Raw genomic sequence first — 18,836 nt, 5'->3', positions numbered from 1 at the left:
GTAACGGCCGGTGTCGTCACTGATCGACGAGAATGAAAACCAGTTTGGAGATAAAAAGTCAAAAGTCAAATAGGAGTCGGGTGGTTAAATCATACTTTGAATATTCCATTTAAAAATTTATATATGAATACTACAGATTTTCACTATAACTTTTAATGGGAATGATTTTTTTTTCCTCCAAATTGAGGCGTAGATGATAGCGTAGTCTCTGCGTCGCTATGGATCGTTGGCCTTGGATCCAGACGCGGAACTACGTTACATGAATATATTTATGTATACATATATATATATATATATATATATAAATATACACATATATATATATATATGTATATATATATATTTATTTATTTATATATATGTATATATATATATAATATTATATATATATATATATACAAATATATGTATATATATACAACTATATGTGTATATGTATATGTATATTTATATATATATATAAATAATTGTGTGTGTGTGTGTGTGTGTGTGTGTGTGTGTGTGTGTGTGTGTGTGTGTGTGTGTGTGTTATTCCCACATGATTAGGTAAGGTTGAATTAGTGTTGTCAGTGAGAGAGACTGGTGATGGTGAGGATGACGATGATATTGATGACGATGATGATGATGATGATGATGATGACGATGATGATGTTTATGTCGACGATGATGAACAGAAGTAGCCAAGGCAGCATCGTCGTCAGTTCCTCCTGTTCCTTCGCCACCCGTCTCCCGGAGATCGACCAAACACTCTTCCAGGTTCCTCGCCACCTGTCTCCCGGAACTCGACCAAACCCTCCTCCAGGTTCCTTCGCCACCTGTCTCCCGGAGATCGACCAAATCCTCCTCTAGGTTCCTTCGCCACCTGTCTCCCGGAGATCGACCAAAACCTCCTCCTCCGCCAGGCTCCTCGCTATCGGTCCGAGTCTCCTCAGGTTCCCCGTGACGTCACACTTGGGTCACGTGCAATGGCCATTACGTCACGAGGGACCTCGATTAAGTTTGGCTGACATTCCCTGGAGAGGGCCCAGAGGCGATAACCAGCGCTTCTGTCCGGATCATCAAAATCTGATGGTTCCCTGGGCCCATACTCCACAAAAAAAAATCCTTTCATATTTATCCTTTTCATAAGTTTGCTGAAAAAAAAAACAAGATAAAAACATAACTACAATTTTGGAAGCAATAATGATGATGGTGAAAAATATTTCTATGGGATGATTCCATAAGTAGCTGAAAACGAGCGCAATTGTAGTTAACTGTATTCCTATGTGATGGTCAGAACCTTACAAGATTACCCTGAAGAAAAATGTCTAGATACAGCAATTTGTGTTTCACCACCAACGTATCTCGTTGTTGTATTGTTAGTTTGTTTTTTCAAGAGAGAGTGAGAGAGAGAGAGAGAGAGAGAGAGAGAGAGAGAGTGAGAGAGAGAGAGAGAGAGAGAGAGAAACAAACAAAAGAAAAACGCAAGTGGGATCGTCTTTCGCGTCTATTCGAGCTGCCCTCCTCCTCACTTTCTCACCCATCTCCCGTCGGCGACCAGCCTCCTCCAGTTCTCTCGGTCAAGGAACGTCTCCGGTGCACGGACGTCGTCGAGCGATGTTCCCCACTCCCTGAGGGCTTCGTCAACGTTTTGGCCCCATCTCTTCCTCGATCTTCCCTGGGGACGTCCTGAGTTGGGCACCCAGTGGTACCACCTCCTCGGCGTCCTATCTTCCTCCATCCTCCCCACATGTCCATACCACCGCAACTGGGTCCTTGCAACGTAATTGAATATGCTTTCCACATCCAGTTCTCTCCTGATGTTCTCATTTCTTTGTCTGTCCCTTCTTGTGACTTCACGGATCATACGCAGGACTCGCATCTCCGCTGCCTACATTCGGGATGTCGTTTTCGTCGTCAACGTCCATACCTCCCAACCGTAAATCAATAAGGACCTGAGGATGGTCTTACAAATTGTCGTTTTGACTTTTACCGGTATGTACTTGTCTTTCAACAGGGGGTACAAGAATTTGACATTTGCCGCGTACTTCTGAATTCTGTCTAGTATTGCTACTTCGTGGGTTCCTTTGTCATCGCACATAACTCTCAAGTATTTGTATGCCGTCGTCTGCTTCAAGGTGTTCCCGTCAACTTCCACCTGAAGGGGTTCGTTTTGTCGGGAGACTACCATTACTTCCGTCTTCTGTAGGTTGAGTTTAAGTCCATGGTCTTGCAGAACTTTGTTCCATAGTTCAACCGTTACCGCAAGCGACTCCGAAGCAGCCTCTATGATTCCAACATCGTCCGCGTAGGCGAACTTATCCGCCTCCCCCGGTCCCTTGGCGGGTTCCATATTCTCCACACTCTTGATGACATGGTCCATCAGGAGTATGAAGAGAAGGGGAGAGATGACTGATCCTTGTCTCACTCCTGATCCAGCGTTGAACCAGACAGTTTTGTCTCCGATGGGTCGTACAGTTGTCTTGTTCGATTCATATAGGCTGCAAATTGCTCTTCTCAGTGTTCGCGGAATCCCATGATCGACGTGTCGAAGTGCCTTCCACAGCTCTTTCCTTGGCACTCGGTCGAAGGCCTTCTCCAGGTCTAAGAAGGCTAGATATCTTGGATAGTTGAATTCCCACGACTTTTCCAGCAGGATCTTCAAGGCAAAACTGAGGTCTGTCGTTCCTCGATTGGGGCGGAAACCATGTTGTGCTTCGTGAAGTGTCTCCTCTACATATGTTCTCAGTCTCCTCTCAAGGATCCTCTCGTATATCTTGCCGGCATGTGGTAGCAGAGAGATTGCTCGGTAGTTGTTGCAATTTGTACGATCTCCTTTTTTATGAACTGGATATATTACTGCAGATCCCCATTCCATGGGTATCTTCTTTGTTTTCCACGCCATGTTGCAAATCCATGTCAGGTAGTAGATGGTATGTTGTCCTCCATATTTGTATATCTCAGCAGGAATCTCGTCAGTCCCGGCCGCCTTGTTGTTTCTCATGTGCTTGAGTGCTATCATAACTTCCTCCTCTGTAATATCTTCGTCTCCAACCTGATTTTCCTCGTCATCATCGTCATCACTTGTGTCGGAGTCCTCCTCGTCGGGTGTGTTCAACAGGCTCTCAAAATACCTGTTCCATCGTCTATTCGAGTTGCCACCAGGCGATTTTATTCAGCCTCCACTACACAGAATAGTTGTTGTTCTTCCTGTGAAAGTAATGTGTGCCCTCCTCCTCCCTGGGTCGTCGTCCTAGGCTCTTCAAGGAGGACGTCTTTAAGACGATGAATGGTGCATCGAACTGGAGAGAAGACTTCAAAATACCTTCAAAATACCTCCCACGACAGTTGCCAACGTACAACTGCAGGGCAGTCGAGTCCCGCCCGCCAGGGGCGCCACCTAGCACTGAGACCACCACCAGGACTCTCTCGGGCGACGGAGAGGTAGCCCCTGGAGCAGCTCGGCGGCTCCAGCAGCCGTTGTTCCTCCCCGTCTACCCTGCCGCGTGGCGTCGCGGGTTCTGGTGCCGGCGCCGTCATTCGACGTTCGAGCCCCGAAAGCCAATCCCGCGCGAAACGCGACGCGGCGCCTGGAGCACGGAGGGCAGAGGCGCCCCCAAGCCTCGACGACTGCAGGAGGCGCTCCCCGTCCGTGTCGCTTGGTGGTCTATTCCGCCCAAGGTGTGCCCCTGGCGGTACTCGAACTTGCCCAAGGAGAGGATTCGGAGGTGGAAGTCTCAGTGGAAAAGAATCTATTATCACACCCGAATATTAAGCTCAAGATAAGCTTTAAGGCGCTCTATGAGATATTTCACGATTATTTTTGCCATTCTATATACAATATGTCACGTATTTCACAACAAATATCTTCCACACCGGCAGGAGGCTCGGGATCCAGCGAGATCCTGAGCTCTGCACAGAACCCGGGGGCCCAGATGAGTACAATTAGTTGTCCACCCGAAGACCAAATGGATATCACACACCACGCAGGGATACTTAAGCATACACACTTGTATGAACACACACACACACATATATATACATATATGTATATATATATACATATATGTATATATATACATATATGTATATATATATATTATTTATATATATATATATATATATGTGTGTGTGTGTGTGTGTGTGTGTGTGTGTGTGTGTGTGTGTGTGTGTGTGTGTGTGTGTGTGTGTGTGTGTGTATGCAGGTTCACTGCATAAGAGTATAATTTTATCTTTTATTTGTGTAATCTCACATGGCAAGGCAACGTTGAAATGACCAGTGCTAAGTGAAAGAGAGAGAGAGAGAGAGAGAGAGAGAGAGAGAGAGAGAGAGAGAGAGAGAGAAGAGAGAGGAAAAGATAGCAACGTGTGGTGAAAGGAAATCTTTGTGCATCGGGGTACACAGGTAACTGCACACACACAGACACACACGCGCGCGCGCATTTATTTGCCTAACAGGCTTAGACGGAATCGAACTTGAGACCACCTAATTAGTGGTGCATGTCTGTGTGTGAGCGTGTATGTGTGTGCATGTATGTGTGTGCGCGCGTCGTGTGAACATATATAAGTTATATGTTCACATATGCCCTGATCTATGGAATGACCGAAAAGAAGAAATAGTTTACCCTAAATCCATGAACTAATTTGAAATTTGACGACATGATCTATAGAGGAAAAGATCGTGAAACAAGCAGGGGGAACAAGCCTTGGAAATATAAGTACTTTGGAAGGCAATCCATTTAGTATACTGTAATTATATAAGCAGTGCAGCAAGACAACTTCTGTCCTATAAGTTACAACTAGGCACACACACACACACACACACACACACACACACACACACACACACACACACATTGTGTAGAAACTAACTATACTGTAATGAAAAAATATTTCAAAGAAACAGAATAGATGGATCTTGATATAAAAGAAACAAAGAATATATGGGAAATAAAGAAAAAGGAGACAAAAATCTTTTACGCAAGGGTGGAAGATATTGGTTTAATAGAAAATGTGCAACAGTGAAAAAACAAAAACAAAAGAGAGATGAATCATAGGAAAAGGAGGGGAAAGACAAGAACTAAAAAGACAAAAGAAGAATACAAGAGAAGCAGAAACAAGAATTACAAAGACAAGAATTAGTAACGAGGAGGAAAGAGAGGATGAAAGGTGTGAACTTAAACAAAAAGAACTTACGTTGTTCTCTTTTAATGAAGAAGAAAAAAGTGTCTTGAAGAACATAAAAATGGATATGTAGTAAGTAAATTAACTTCTAGAGAACTTAGGAGAGAAACAACGTAGGAATCCCATAAGTATAGTTCTGACAGTATATTACAAATAGGTAAACACAAAAATACAAAAAGTAAATAAATACGCGCTCAAAATGAAAAAAAAATAATAATAAATGGATGAATTAATAAATCTGCTCCATTTATCAATTGTATAACACAATACGGTGAAAAAATTATGTTGATCAATTTTTAGTGATTTTATCAGAAAGACGATTTGCTGTTGCATTTTTAAATCAAGGCGCCACCTGCATCGTGCGAGGAAATCTACACATTCACTCTATTTTTTTTTTTTTTTTTACCAATGTAACATTTCTTCGTGACTTGCAAGAAAACGTCACAAAAGGTTATGTAAGATCACCCGACTTTCACTTTCAGTTCAATGTTCTATGGTCTGTTAACCCCTTTAGACCTTTTTTCCATAAGTAATGCAATCGTATGGCAACAATAGACGACGACGCTCGTGAACGGCTTAGTCAGTCGTTCCAATATATGAATTAATAAAAATCAACCAATCAGCCATTGCTTCGAGATTTGTTAATCAGAAAACCCGTAGCCCCACATTAACTGGCAACTGTCATCGGAACCTCTCGTAGATCAAAGAAGAAAATCTGGACTGTCGTCTGTTGTATCAATGTGCAACTGTTTCTCAGCCACAGAAGTAGCAGTATTGGTGGGGTGAATGCCTTGGCTTCGGTAACCGTAGTCAGTTTTGGCTTTCGCTTCATATTTCGAACTTTGGCAGCTTTGTATTTCCAGAGGTTATTTATTGATTGTCGGTCCGATTCCGGGTTTTCCGCTTTAGCATCGAATAGTAATAGCTTCTTAAGGATCTTGTCTTTGTTTTCCGGGTAGGGGTTGCCGGAGCAGACTGAAAGTTGTAGGGAGAGGCGAGATGTCGACGGTGGTCAGCTCTCCACGTGAAATGTAATACAACTGAATTTGAAAGGGAAAGATCTTGTGGCCTTAATCTTATTTTAAATGCTCTGTGTTTTAAGACTTATTACTGTATTTAGTGTCTGTAATATAGAGTATTGAATTGTCGCTGACTCACGAGAAATATATGTAATATCTATCAAGAAAATATATGTAATATCTATCAAGAAAATTGTTAAGATTATCAGTTTCTGTGATAAGATGTCATCGACAAAAAGTGCCTGTTAATTAGTAAGATTCTTATCTCCTCAATCCATCATCTTTAAAGTAAACGAGTAAAATCTTGTGTGGGAATCGACTGAGCAAAAAAATTGTATGATAATGATTTTTAAATAAATAGTTCTATTGTAAGAGGAATAACTAGGAGTACCAAATATACATGTGAACATGCTAGAAAGCGATATAATTTCATTCAAGTACAATATACGTATCAGAAAGAAAGGCAATACAAATTGCAGTCAACTGAATCGACAGTAAAAACTTTACAAGAATCAATGGAGCTCGTTTTTCAACGTATGAATGAATGGCAGCAAGACCCAAATTATAAACTGGATTATAAGACCCTTCAACAAGTAATGTATTATAAACAAAGGAAATGATTCACTCGTTAACCAGCAGGTTGAAAGGAAGTAGAAATAACATATCGATAATGGAACCGACCAATGAAGAAGAAAAAACATAAGCAGCAAGAAAAACATAGATTGTAAGTTCGTTGATATGAAGTAAAACTCATTGTAAAATTTAGGTAGTTAGAAATAAAACGTTCGAGAATGTAAATCACCCAAGAAAAAACTACTGCAGAGGGACTTGAAATTGTAAATAACGTAAATTGAAATTACAAAAAATACGCTTTCCAGGAAAGGATACCTAGCATGCATTTTATCAAATAATATATGCTAGTGTTGTGTGTTCTACCATTGCTATGCTTACATCCATGCGAGTGGAAATTAAATAGTATTTATACGCAACTTCAACCAGTCATAAACTATAAAGTATGACACAAGTTGATAAAAATGGAAACTCAAATGCTGATTTTTCATTTCATAATGTTTAGGTATTTATTTTTATTATTTAGAAATATTTTATATAAAAAGTATGTTTTTTAAGTGTGAATTTGAAAAATGTATAGGTTGTACTAAAAAAAAAAAGATTGTTTACATCAATTATCAACGAGTTAGAGAGGTGCTGCGGGTGAACAGAAGGGTGGCAGTCGAAGTGGACGTTGTTGAAGTATAACGAGATGGCAAGGTGTAATTCGATTGTATTCAGTTATATCAATATTTGAAGGCTGTAAAGGTCTACGGGTGTGAAGCTGTGATCTTGCTTATCAGCTCTGCCCTTGGCAGTTCATAAGCCCATGTATTGCCTCACTCAGTGTGGCTTTAACCCGTTCCACCTCCGCACGTAGCAGTAGTGACCAAAACTGGGCTGGCATAACACAGTATCCTTATTTTGTGAGACGAAAGTTGATTATTTGTATTGCAGTTAGATAAGGTTATATTTAATATGAATATCATTCGGAAATTGCAAGATCCGCAACTTGTTGCAGACTTCCAATATTTTTTTGGTGTGAGACCGTATTACAAAAATAGAAATGACAAGCCAGTATATCACAACAATGATACCTCTAAGCTTGACTCGAAGTACGAGGGAGGCACTACTCTCGAAGAGGAAGATCTCCCAGCTGTGAGACAGCGACATCCAGTACCAAAAGCTCCCTCCAGTGTGTGTCAGCCAGAATTTGAGGTTACAGAATGCGGTAACCAAAATAAGGAATCCTCCCAAAGCAAATGGGCAGATCAAAATAACTTTCTGTCCGTCAAGTCTCATATACGTCAGGGGTCTACAGCAAGTGTTGGCAGCAATGTTAGTACAGGAAGCAGTCAGTCGTGGGCTGATTATTTGCTGGGGGATGGAGCTATTGGAGGTACTGAAGGCAGCATGGATGAAGACAATACGATGTCGGAGTCGGAGTCAGATGAGCTGAGTTACGAGATATTGAACAGGTATAGTTATCCTTTTTGCTGTTCTGGTGACATATGTTGTCATGTATGATTGTCATGTTATCATAATAAGTGACTTTGTTTTCGTCACATTTAATCTTTATAAAACAAAATTCATAGCCTAAAGGTATTTTCTTTATTTCATATTATATATATGAAAGAAAATAACTCTTGGATATGATATATTTATTGAAGAATATTTGATGCTAGTATCTTGTCAATCAATTAGTCCATTGCCGTAGTTTTCTTCTGCTGTAGACTTATGGCTCCTAGATAGCTGGTTAATTCAGCATCTTGAATAACTGGTGTTTTGTCAGTTCAGTTTTTATGACACTGTTTTAGTGATGGATGATAAGTTGGTCATGTGTGTATTAGTGTTACTCTTGTGTATCTTGGTAATGAATTCTTTTCTGGGTTAGCTAAAGCTACAGGTTTCCAGTTAGTATAATTTGAGGTGATCCTACCGATATGTGGACATGAAATATATAGTCTGCTCACAGTATTAATTTTTAGCATAGTATATGAATTTAGCTGCCTCTAGAAATATATATATATGTATATATATATATATATATATATATATATATATATATATATATATATATATTTCATTTAATGAAATGGCAAGCTTGTTGTGACAAAGCTTTTTGTCAATCTTCTCTCTCTTTCATAAGGTGACTTTGCCTTCCATAGGCAGGAATCTGAGTAATTCACCATATGCCATGATATAGAAATAGGCATAGTCGAAAGCCAAAATGCATTTTTGCACCTCCTGGTGCTTCTTCAGTGGGAATTGAAGTAATGAAGATTCTATGATTATCATCAACTTTTATATCCGGAAGGTGGATGGTGATTGGCTGGATTGCTGCGGGTTACGTGTATATATATATATATATATATATATATATATATATATATATATATAAGGTATATAATTTGTGGTGCAAATTGTTCATGTATAGGACCTTCAATGGCAATTCATGTTTTAAACCATACATTGTTTAACCTTTCCTTACCTAACCCAGTGAAACCCCAACCTTATATAATAGAAAAAATACTGGCTGCTGGTTGTAGATTCGAGTCCTTTTCCTTTGGGTTTTATATGATCATGACATCTGAACTCACCAATTGCATTTGGAATGCAACAGGTAAGCAGATTGCATCCAAGATTAATACATCTATTGCATAGGCCACAGAAAGAATTTAGCGCTTGCTACCTTTGAGGTCTACAAGAAATCAAAGGTTAAAGAAAAGGGAAGAGTTTTTTTTTCTGTTGCATGCTGTGGGTTCGCACAACAGTCGCACTGACTGTGGGTACAATATGCCAACCAGATACTTTCCAAATATATCTATGACTTCAAGTGTTATGATTGTATCAAACTCACAGAGAAACGAGTTAAATGTAACAATCAACAGCCATTATTTCATTGGTTAGGATAGGTTATCCATTCAATATTAGAGGGCATACTGAAATAAATCCTCATTTAAAAAAAGGGAGGGAATTGGAGTGTTGGACTTAAATATATAGGTATGGAAATGAAGAAATTTTATAAGGTTCTATGGTCTTTAGATTTGAAAAAAGGATTGTGGCCTTAATGGGATCTTAAACTGAATACTTAAGGAATACAGAGAAGAATTGGCAAACAAGGTTCACAGTCTAATTGTGTATACATTAGAGTAAGGGATAATACTTATGGACTGGAGGAGGGCCACTGTGATAACAACCTGTAAAAAGAGGAAATAAAGAGTAACTTTGAATTGCAGACCAATGTGATAGTTAAATTGGGTGAGAGAACTGTGAAAATGGATTAAATAGCTAGAGAAATCAGATATTTACTGTAATCAGAAAGCTAATATGGGTTCAGGTCATGTCTTAAATCTGGACGATGTGTATTTTGATGTTTAGGATTCTTTGATGAAGTACCACACAAATAATAGTTGTAGATATTTGAGCTCATTGGATTACTAGGAAGCCTCCTGGAATGGGGTTATTTCTTGAGAGACAGATACATGAGAATAATAGTAAAGGGTAAGATGTCAGGGTGGAGGTGAGTAAGCTAATTGGTAGAGTCCCACAAGGATTAGTACTGGTGCCTGTGATATTCTTGATTCACATAAATGACATAATGGAAAGCACATAAATGACATGATGGAAAGGAACAAGTTACACTAGACATGCAAAACTCATGAGGAAAATGGAATATGAATGTTGCAAATTATTGTTTAGGTCCCTGTATTGTGATTATCCAATTGTTTGCAACTTTTAAATATATTTCCAGATTTTGGTATGTGGTGTTCCAGTGTGCAACTGAGATGGGTGGGGAGATCTTTTATGCAGCATTCTTCTGTACCTGGACTTGGAATGTGGACGGTGCAGTATTGCGACGAGTGATCACCATCTGGATGATTACTATGTACTTTGGTAAGGAAATATGAGGTATAGGTGAGGATGAAAGAATGTCTAGGCATACAAATACATGCATTGTAGTTCAGTTGAAATAAAAGAAAGTATAATGTAAATATATTTATTAGGTTTTTCATAGATGTTTTCAGGCCTGATGGACTGACAATTGGTCTCAGGACTGAACCCAGGATCTCTCTGTCAACTTCATTTGTATTTCGTACACTTTTTCACACATGGGGAGCTGCCATCCTGCGACTGCTCTCTTTCCCATTCCACTTTCAGCTGGTGAAATGGAAACAGTCCTACACTAATACAACACTGACAACAGTCCAAAGATTCTTCACAGAGATCTTTGGAAGGCACCTGAAGACTGTTGCCAGCCACTACAGGGCTGCAGGTTTTCCATTTAGTGAAACTCGGGACAAAAATTGATTAACTGATTGATACAGTTGTAACTAACTTAAAACTGATTAAATTCTTCAAATTTATTGTTAAGGATATTCCCATCCAAGTGGTCTTTGATGAGCATCAACATAAAGTAATCCTCTGAGATGGACATCAGATAAGATCATATCCCTGCCACCTTTCTCCAACCCCCCCTCCCCTCCTCAACACCCATCTTTCTACCCATGCAGTCCTGAAAAAATGGCACTTGATTGTCAGACCAGTCTTGAGACATCTATAAATTTTCCTTTCTTCTTGCCCTTCCTTTTCTTCATATCTTTCCCCTTATCTGTCCCCTTCCCTGTGGTCAATGATAGTTACCTGCTTTGGTGGTCTTGTAAAATGGATGGTAGAAACAGTCATCTTGCCGCCCATTTCCAAAACCCGTCAAAGCAGCCCAAAGAGGTTAACATTCATTCTCCAGATTGGGTCCAGGTCAAGTGTGCACAGATGCATCCTCTCTTCTTTCTTTCTATCTCGTGAATATTTATTTTGCTTTACTACATTGTCTCCCTTTGGTTTAGGTCAAGCATTGAAGGACATCCTCAAGGTACCACGCCCTGCATGTCCTCCTGTAGTACGCCTGGATCCCAAGTGGGCTCTTGAATATGGACTGCCTTCAACTCATGCCATGTTTGGTGCCTCAGTGCCCTTCTCGCTTCTTATCCTCACAACCAATAGATATCAGGTGAGTTGACCTAAGTTTTCTTGGAGATGACATTGTAAGGTTTCTCTCAGAGGCCCTGCTGTGGATATGTTGCATCTTACTGCATTGCTTCTGGCCCAGGCAGTGAGGGGGGTGTATGTTAGTTCCTCGTGTACAAGGTTCAGTTAATCAATCCATTGCTCCTGGTCTGTCATGCAGAAGATATGTGTCCTTCAGATAACTAGTAACAACCTCTGGGTGAGTCCAAAAGTCACTTAGAGAAGAGATTTTGTGTTGTTTTGTGGGGATCTAATCTAAGGGATGGTATAGTGACAGAGGACCGGAGGTTTGCCAGTATAGTTCCGATTTCCAAAGGAAAGGGGGACAAATGTGAGTGTAGTAGTGTCAGAGGGATCAGTTTATTCAGTGTAGTTGGGAAGATTTTAATTGAGAGGATAAGGAACAGTGTATGTTTAGGGAGGTAGGGGTTGTATGGATCAGATTTTTGTGGTAAGGCAGATATGTGTGAAAGCTTTAGGAAAAGGTAAGAATTTTGGGGGGCCTTTATGGATTTGGAAAAGGATTATGACAGGGTAGACAGGAAGGCACTGTGGGAGGTTTTGCAAATATATGAGATTGGGGGAAAGCTGTTAAGGGCAGTCAAGAGTTTTTACAAGAGTAGTAGAGACTGTGTTTTAGAATATGAAAAGGAGAGAGCGAGTGGTTTGAGGTAAAGGTGGGACTGTCACAGGGCTGTGTCATGTCGCCATGGCTGTTCAATGTGTACGTGGATGGGGTGGTGCTGGAGGTAAAGGCGAGAGTAATGGCCAGGGGACTGGAGATTAAAGGAGTGAAAGAGAATAAGTAATACAGCTGTGACTTTATATTTTATAATGCAACATCAGGCATCCAATGCTGCACGTGAAAATTTGACTCGTATCGAAGATGTTATAGGTAAATGTGAGTAAAAGTAAGGTGATGAGATGAACAAAGGGAGAGGATGGCTACAAGTTGGAACTATGTCTGAAAGGAGAGAGCTTGAAGGAAGTGGATAGCTTTAAGTATTTGGGGTCACATGTGGCAGGAAAGGGAGGAGTGGCAATGGATGTAAATTGTAGACTGAGAGAAGCAATTAACTGCCTTTGTGGATTAAAAAGTGTCAGGAGAAATAGGCATTTGGGAATGGATACAAAGAGAAGACTATATGAAGAGGTGATTGTGCCAATGGCACTGTATGGGGCAGAAACATAGAATTTAAGAGAGTCAGAGAGGAACAGTTTGAATGTGTTTTGAGATGAAATGTGTGAGAAGTATGGTAGGGATTACAATGTTAGAGTGAGAAATGAGGAGGAGAACTGAGATGGAAAAGGAGATGACAGATAGAGCTGATGAAAGAGTATTGGGATATGAGTGAAGAAAGATTAGTAAAAGAGGTGTAGAAGGCACTTTTGTTATACTGCGATTGTCCCTCTGTTATGCTGTCTCCCTACCCCTTGTTACTGTCCAGTACCATTTCTCTGATTGCTTATTTATTTTTTTGCCTACCCTGTGGTGGGGGAGAAGAATGCTGCCACCAAGTCTTCTCACTTGAGTCGTACGAAGCGACAAAAAACGGGATGGGGATAGGACTAGGAATCCTACTACCTGTAGACCCAAAGGGGACATTCCTAAAAAAAAAGTTAAATCGTAAGAGAATTAACATTACTACTGTTATTATTTGCTTCCTTTTCTCTTTCTCTCGCTCTACATTAGATGTAAAAGGTTAAATATTTATATTTTTTCTTTCTTTTCAGCTCCCATGGCTCATCTGCTTAGCTGGAGCCATAACATGGTGTTTATTAGTGTGTGGCTCACGTATTTACCTGGGGATGCACTCGGTATTGGTAAGAATAGGCTGGAGCAAGCCATTGATTTTATACATCATGAAGGATATAATAGTTTCCTTTTTCTATACTATAGCTTTCTTGAACTGACTAGAAAAAATGTCTTAGTGACTTATCCTGCTGTAATAAATTGTATTTAGATATATGCAGTCTGGAATGTAGTCTATTATATACAAGGTGGAGATGAATAGAGTAAACTTGAGGGGAATAGTGAAATTGAAGTAGATGGATGGGGGTGAAAGGGGTATTGGGTGTAAGAGGAGTGTCTGTCATGCAGGGAGGGGAGATGGCAAGGGATGTGTATGATTGGAGAATGGTTGTTAATGAAGGAGAAATTCGTGTGGCCTGAAGCGATTTCTTTTGAGTGAGGGGGTGAAGGTCACTTGGTAACGAAGTGGTGGGGGTGTTACAACTTTGTAACACTTCACCTCATAGTATTCAACATATTATGGAAGACACAGTCATGCACACCAACAACACAATTTGTAATCGATAAGGGATTTGTGGGAAGACCCCATTTTAGGTATGGCATTCATCAGGGAGATAGTGTTGCTTGCCCAGATAGTCAAGGAAACAACAACATAATTTTTGGGTCACATAATTTCTTACGCATTTACAGCCAGTCTCCACTCACTTCAGTCATTTGCAGTCTCTCTTCCTTTCTCAACTGATATCTCTGGCCTCCAGTGCCCCCTTTACCCAGTCCATTTACTTCGTTCTTCGTGTGCCTTTCAAGTTCATTTCATCTGCTTTTGCTTTCCACACTCTTATGCTAGTCTTTTGTCTCTCTCTTTCCATATTTCTAAACCACCTCAGTACCCTGATCTACTTTGTCCAACAGCTCTTTTGCCATATCTGTTCTCTGCCTCATCTCCACATTCCTCACTTGAAATGGTCTTCCCATCTTTTCCATAGCCTCCTCTTCCATTGACAACTGTCCATCTGCTCTCTTTACTCTCTTCTTTGGTCAGTTCACCTCTGCACCATTTTCACTTTGTCCCGAAACATCTTTTTATTCATCTCAAAGTTGTCAGTCACCTACCTCCCCCACCTCACATCCACAGTTCTCTTGGCCTCCCTCACCTTGCATTTTGCCTCCACCTTCTCTATATTTCTCATATGCATCCTTACTTTGTTGCAACCATTCCTCATATGCAAGCCCCTTTTCTGGCACCATACCGATTTTGCACACTTAGTGTAACACTATTTATTTTATTTATTTATTTATTTATTTATTTATTATCATTATGTCTGTTTAGGAAGGACGGGAGAGGACAGAAGACAGGGGTGAATGGAGAATGGTTGTTAATGGATGATGTTGGGATAGCATGAGGTGGAATGGGCGGGTGGATGGGGGGTGAGGTAGTATGTGTGAGCAAAATTTGACGCAGCCCGAAGGGATTTCTCCCCGTCCTCTCATTTTATGCAATGGGGGGACGGAGAAGGGGGGTCGCCGATCTAATGAAGCGGCCTTGCTGTGGATGTGCTGTGTCTTGCGACACTGCTTCTGACCCAGGGCAGTGGACAAAGTGCAGGGATGACCCGTGATTCAGGAGGTGCTAAGATGAGAGGGAGGGTGGAGGGGTGTGGAGTGTATTCAGGGATGGAATGGGTGGGAATGATTTTATGCCTTTTTCTTTTTGGCTACCCCCCCTTGTAAGGGGGAAAAAGCCTTGGTGTATGTATGTATGTATGTATTATGACCCGTCATCCAGGAAGTGCCAAGATGAGAGGGAGGGAAGAGGGTGGAGGGGAGTGGAATGTAATAGGAATGGAATGGGTGGGTGTGGTTTTTATGCCTTTGTGTTTTGGTTACCTCCCTTGTAAGGGGGAAAAAGGCCTTTGGTATATGTATGTATGTATTTTTTATTTTATTTATTTATTTATTATTTTTTTTTTTTTTTATGGTTTGGACATAAGGAAACAATGAGTGAAGAAAGATTAGTAAAAGTAATGAGGAAAGCAGAGGTAGATGGAATGAACATGAGTGAGCAACCAAGGATGAGATGGATGGACGGAGTGAAAGGGGCATTAGTAAGAAGCTGATGTCTGTTGTAGAAGGGAGAGAGAATACAGAAGATAGGGGTGAGTGGAGAAGGGCTGTGTATGGATGATACTGTGATGCATGGAAGGGAGTGGGTGGGGGATAGGGAGTGATTATATGTGAATGGTATTTGGTGACCTTAACCACTTCAATACGGGACTTAAATCTCGCGGGCAGCAGCCAATGCCAGCCGTACGACGTAACGAAATAATATTCGCATCATAAAATATAGTCGCCGCTTATATCGATCGTTCTCTCTTTCACCCGCGAATTTTGAAAACCACAGAGAATGGGATTAAGGGCGCATTTGGGAGAATGTAAAAACACAGGGGCGACTACAATAAATATAATCAAGACGCCGATATGGCAGCGTCGCGAATCCACTTGCTCCTCATGACGCCTACGTAGGCGGCACTGTATGGAAGGGGTTAATGCTAGGGTGGGAAATGGTCCAATCGACGGAGTGGTTGGGAAATGTGGAGTTCCAGGAAAGAATCGTAGTGGAGAGTTGATGGTGGAAATGTGTCTAGAAAGAGAGTTGATGATAACAAATACAGTGTTTCGGAAGAAAGTCAAGCATAAGTACACATGGGAGAGGGTGGTGGAGGGAAGGGTGGTAGATAGAGCGCTAATGGATTATGTAGTGGTAAATAGGATTATGATAGGAAGAGTTAAGGATGTACATGTGCTAAGGGGAGAGGGTGGGGGAATATCAGATCATTTTTTGGTGGAAGGTAAGCTGAGAGTGGAGGATAGATGGAGAAGGAGGAAAGGGACAAAAGGTAGGGAGGTTCTTAGAGTGAACTCCTTGAATGAAAAGGAAAAGGAGAAGGAGTACGAAAAGAAGCTGAAGGAGGAGTGGGAGGGAGTAAAGGATAGAGCAGAGATGGGTGTGGAGGAGGAATGGGGATGGTTCAAGGAGGGAGTCTTAAAGTGTGCAAGGATGGTGTGTGGAACAAGAAGGACAGGGGGAAATAGAAGAAAGGGTAGTGAATGGTGGGATGAGGAAACAAAGAAGGTTGTAGAAGAGAAGAAGCGAGCATTCACGGATTGGTTACAAAAGAGGACAGGGGAGTCATATGAGACGTACAAAGAAAAGAAAAGAGAAGTAAAGCAAAAGGTAAAGGAGGCAAAGAGGAGAGCAGATGTGAAATGGGGTAGGAGTATGACAGAAAATTTTGAAAGTAATAAAAAGATGTTTTGGAAAGAAATTAAGAGAGGAAGAGGAGGCGAATCAAGTAGGGAAGAAAAGGTAAAAGGTACAGATAGAGAGATGATAATGGAAGAGATGGCAGTGAGGGGAAGATGGGCAGAATATTTTAGGAAGTTGCTGAATGTGAAGGAGGATAGGGAAGGAAAGATAGCTGCAGTGGGAAATGCGAAGAAAATGTGAGTGAGGAGAATGGAGGAGAAATAAGGAAGGATGAGGTGAAGGCAGTTGTAAAGATGATGAAAGCAGGTAAGGCACCTGGTCTGGATGGATGCCATGCAGAATGTCTGAAAAAGGGAGGTTCAGTGATGGTGGACTGGTTGGTGAGGTTATTAAATGTTTGCTGGAGAGAGGGTAGAGTACCGGAGGACTGGAGAAGTGCCTGTATAGTTCCTCTTTACAAGGGAAAAGGGGACAAGTGTGAATGTAGTAATTTCAGAGGGATTAGCCTGTTAAGTGTAGTAGGGAAGGCTTATGGGAGGATCTTAATTGAGAGGATTAGGAGAGGAACAGAAGGAGTAATTGGTGAGGAACAGTGTGGATTTAGGACGGGTAGAGGTTGTGTAGATCAGATCTTTGTGGTAAGACAGATATGTGAGAAAGCTATAGGAAAGGGGAAGGATGTTTTTTGGGCTTTTATGGATCTGGAAAAGGCTTATGATAGGGTAGACAGAAAGGCACTGTGGGAGGTTATGCAGATTTATGGGATAGGAGGAAAGCTTTTGGGAGCTGTCAAGAGTTTTTATGAGAGTAGTAGAGCATGTGTTAGGATTAGAAATGGAGAGAGTGAGTGGTTTGAAGTAAAGGTGGGACTTCGTCAAGGATGCGTTATGTCGCCCTGGCTGTTCAACTTATACATGGATGGGGTGGTGCGAGAGGTGAATGCTAGGGTAGTGAGTCAGGGATTGGAGATGGTTAAAGAAAATGGAGAAAAGTGGGAGGTGAGCCAGCTGTTGTTTGCGGACGACACTGCGCTTGTGGCAGGGTCAGAGGAGGGATTGAGGAAGCTGGTGGCAGAGTTTGGGAGAGTATGTGATAGAAGAAAGCTAAAGATAAATGTGGGTAAAAGTAAGGTGATGAGATGTACAAGGGGTGAAAGTGGCAGTAGACTGGAAGTGAACATTAAGGGAGAGCGACTGGAGGAAGTGGATAGTTTTAGATACTTGGGTGCAAGTGTAGCAGGAAAAGGTGGAGTGAAGGTGGAGGTAGAATGTAGATTGAGAGAAGCGTGTAAATGCCTTGGTGGTTTAAAGAGTGTAATGAGGAATAGACATTTGGGAATGGATGATAATAGGAGACTATGAAGGAGTGATTGTGCCAACAGCACTGTATGGGGCAGAAACGTGGAACATAAGAGAAGAAGAGAGAAGGAGTTTGAATGTGTTTGAGATGAGGTGTCTGAGAAGTATGGTGGGGTTTTTAGGCTAGAGTGAGAAATGAGGAGGTGAGGAGGAGAACAGGGGTGAAAAAGAATTTGGGAGATAGGGTTGATGAAAGAATATTAGGATGGTTTGGACACATGGAAAGAATGAGTGAAGAAAGACTAGTAAAAGAGGTATGGAAGGCAGATGTGGAGGGAGTGAACATGAGGGGACTTCCTAGGATGAGGTGGATGGATGGGGTGAAGGGGGCTTTGGGGAAGAGGGGAATGTCTGTTGAGGAAGGAAGGGAGAGGACGGAAGACAGAGGTGAGTGGAGATTGGTTGTATATGGATGATGTTGTGACTGCATGAGGAGGAATGGGCGGGGGGTTGGGGGTGGGGTAGTATGTGTGAGTAAATTTTGACGCAGCCCGAAGGGATTTCTCCCCGTCCTCGCCTTATATGCAAAGGGGGACGGAGAGGGGGGGTCGCCGATTAAATGAAGCGGCCTTGCTGTGGATGTGCTGTGGCTTGTGACACTGCTTTTGACCCAGGGCGGTGGGCAGGGTGCAGGGATGACCCGTCATCCAGGAGGTGCTCAGATGAGAGGAAGGGTGGGAGGGGTGTGGAGTGTATTT

At 41.5% G+C, this 18,836-nt stretch overlaps 1 protein-coding gene across 1 annotated transcript in view; it reads left to right on the top strand.

Moving 5' to 3' along the window:
• Nucleotides 1-7,366: 7,366 nt before the first annotated feature.
• The window catches only part of LOC143032732 (sphingosine-1-phosphate phosphatase 2-like), a 29,291-nt gene continuing 17,821 nt past the window's right edge, over nt 7,367-18,836 (top strand). Inside the window, exons 1-4 of the mRNA XM_076197673.1 lie at nt 7,367-8,209; nt 10,486-10,628; nt 11,579-11,742; nt 13,494-13,583. Coding sequence (XP_076053788.1) covers nt 7,710-8,209; nt 10,486-10,628; nt 11,579-11,742; nt 13,494-13,583 — 897 coding nt within the window. The 5' untranslated portion in view covers nt 7,367-7,709. The remainder of the gene's footprint in view (nt 8,210-10,485; nt 10,629-11,578; nt 11,743-13,493; nt 13,584-18,836) is intronic.

The sequence above is a fragment of the Oratosquilla oratoria genome, chromosome 14 (assembly GCF_046742065.1).
Source record: "Oratosquilla oratoria isolate Oo_2021 chromosome 14, ASM4674206v1, whole genome shotgun sequence".
NCBI lineage: Eukaryota > Metazoa > Arthropoda > Malacostraca > Stomatopoda > Squillidae > Oratosquilla > Oratosquilla oratoria.
Note: the sequence above shows the minus strand (reverse complement) of the source record. Positions and strands in the feature narration are given on the sequence as shown.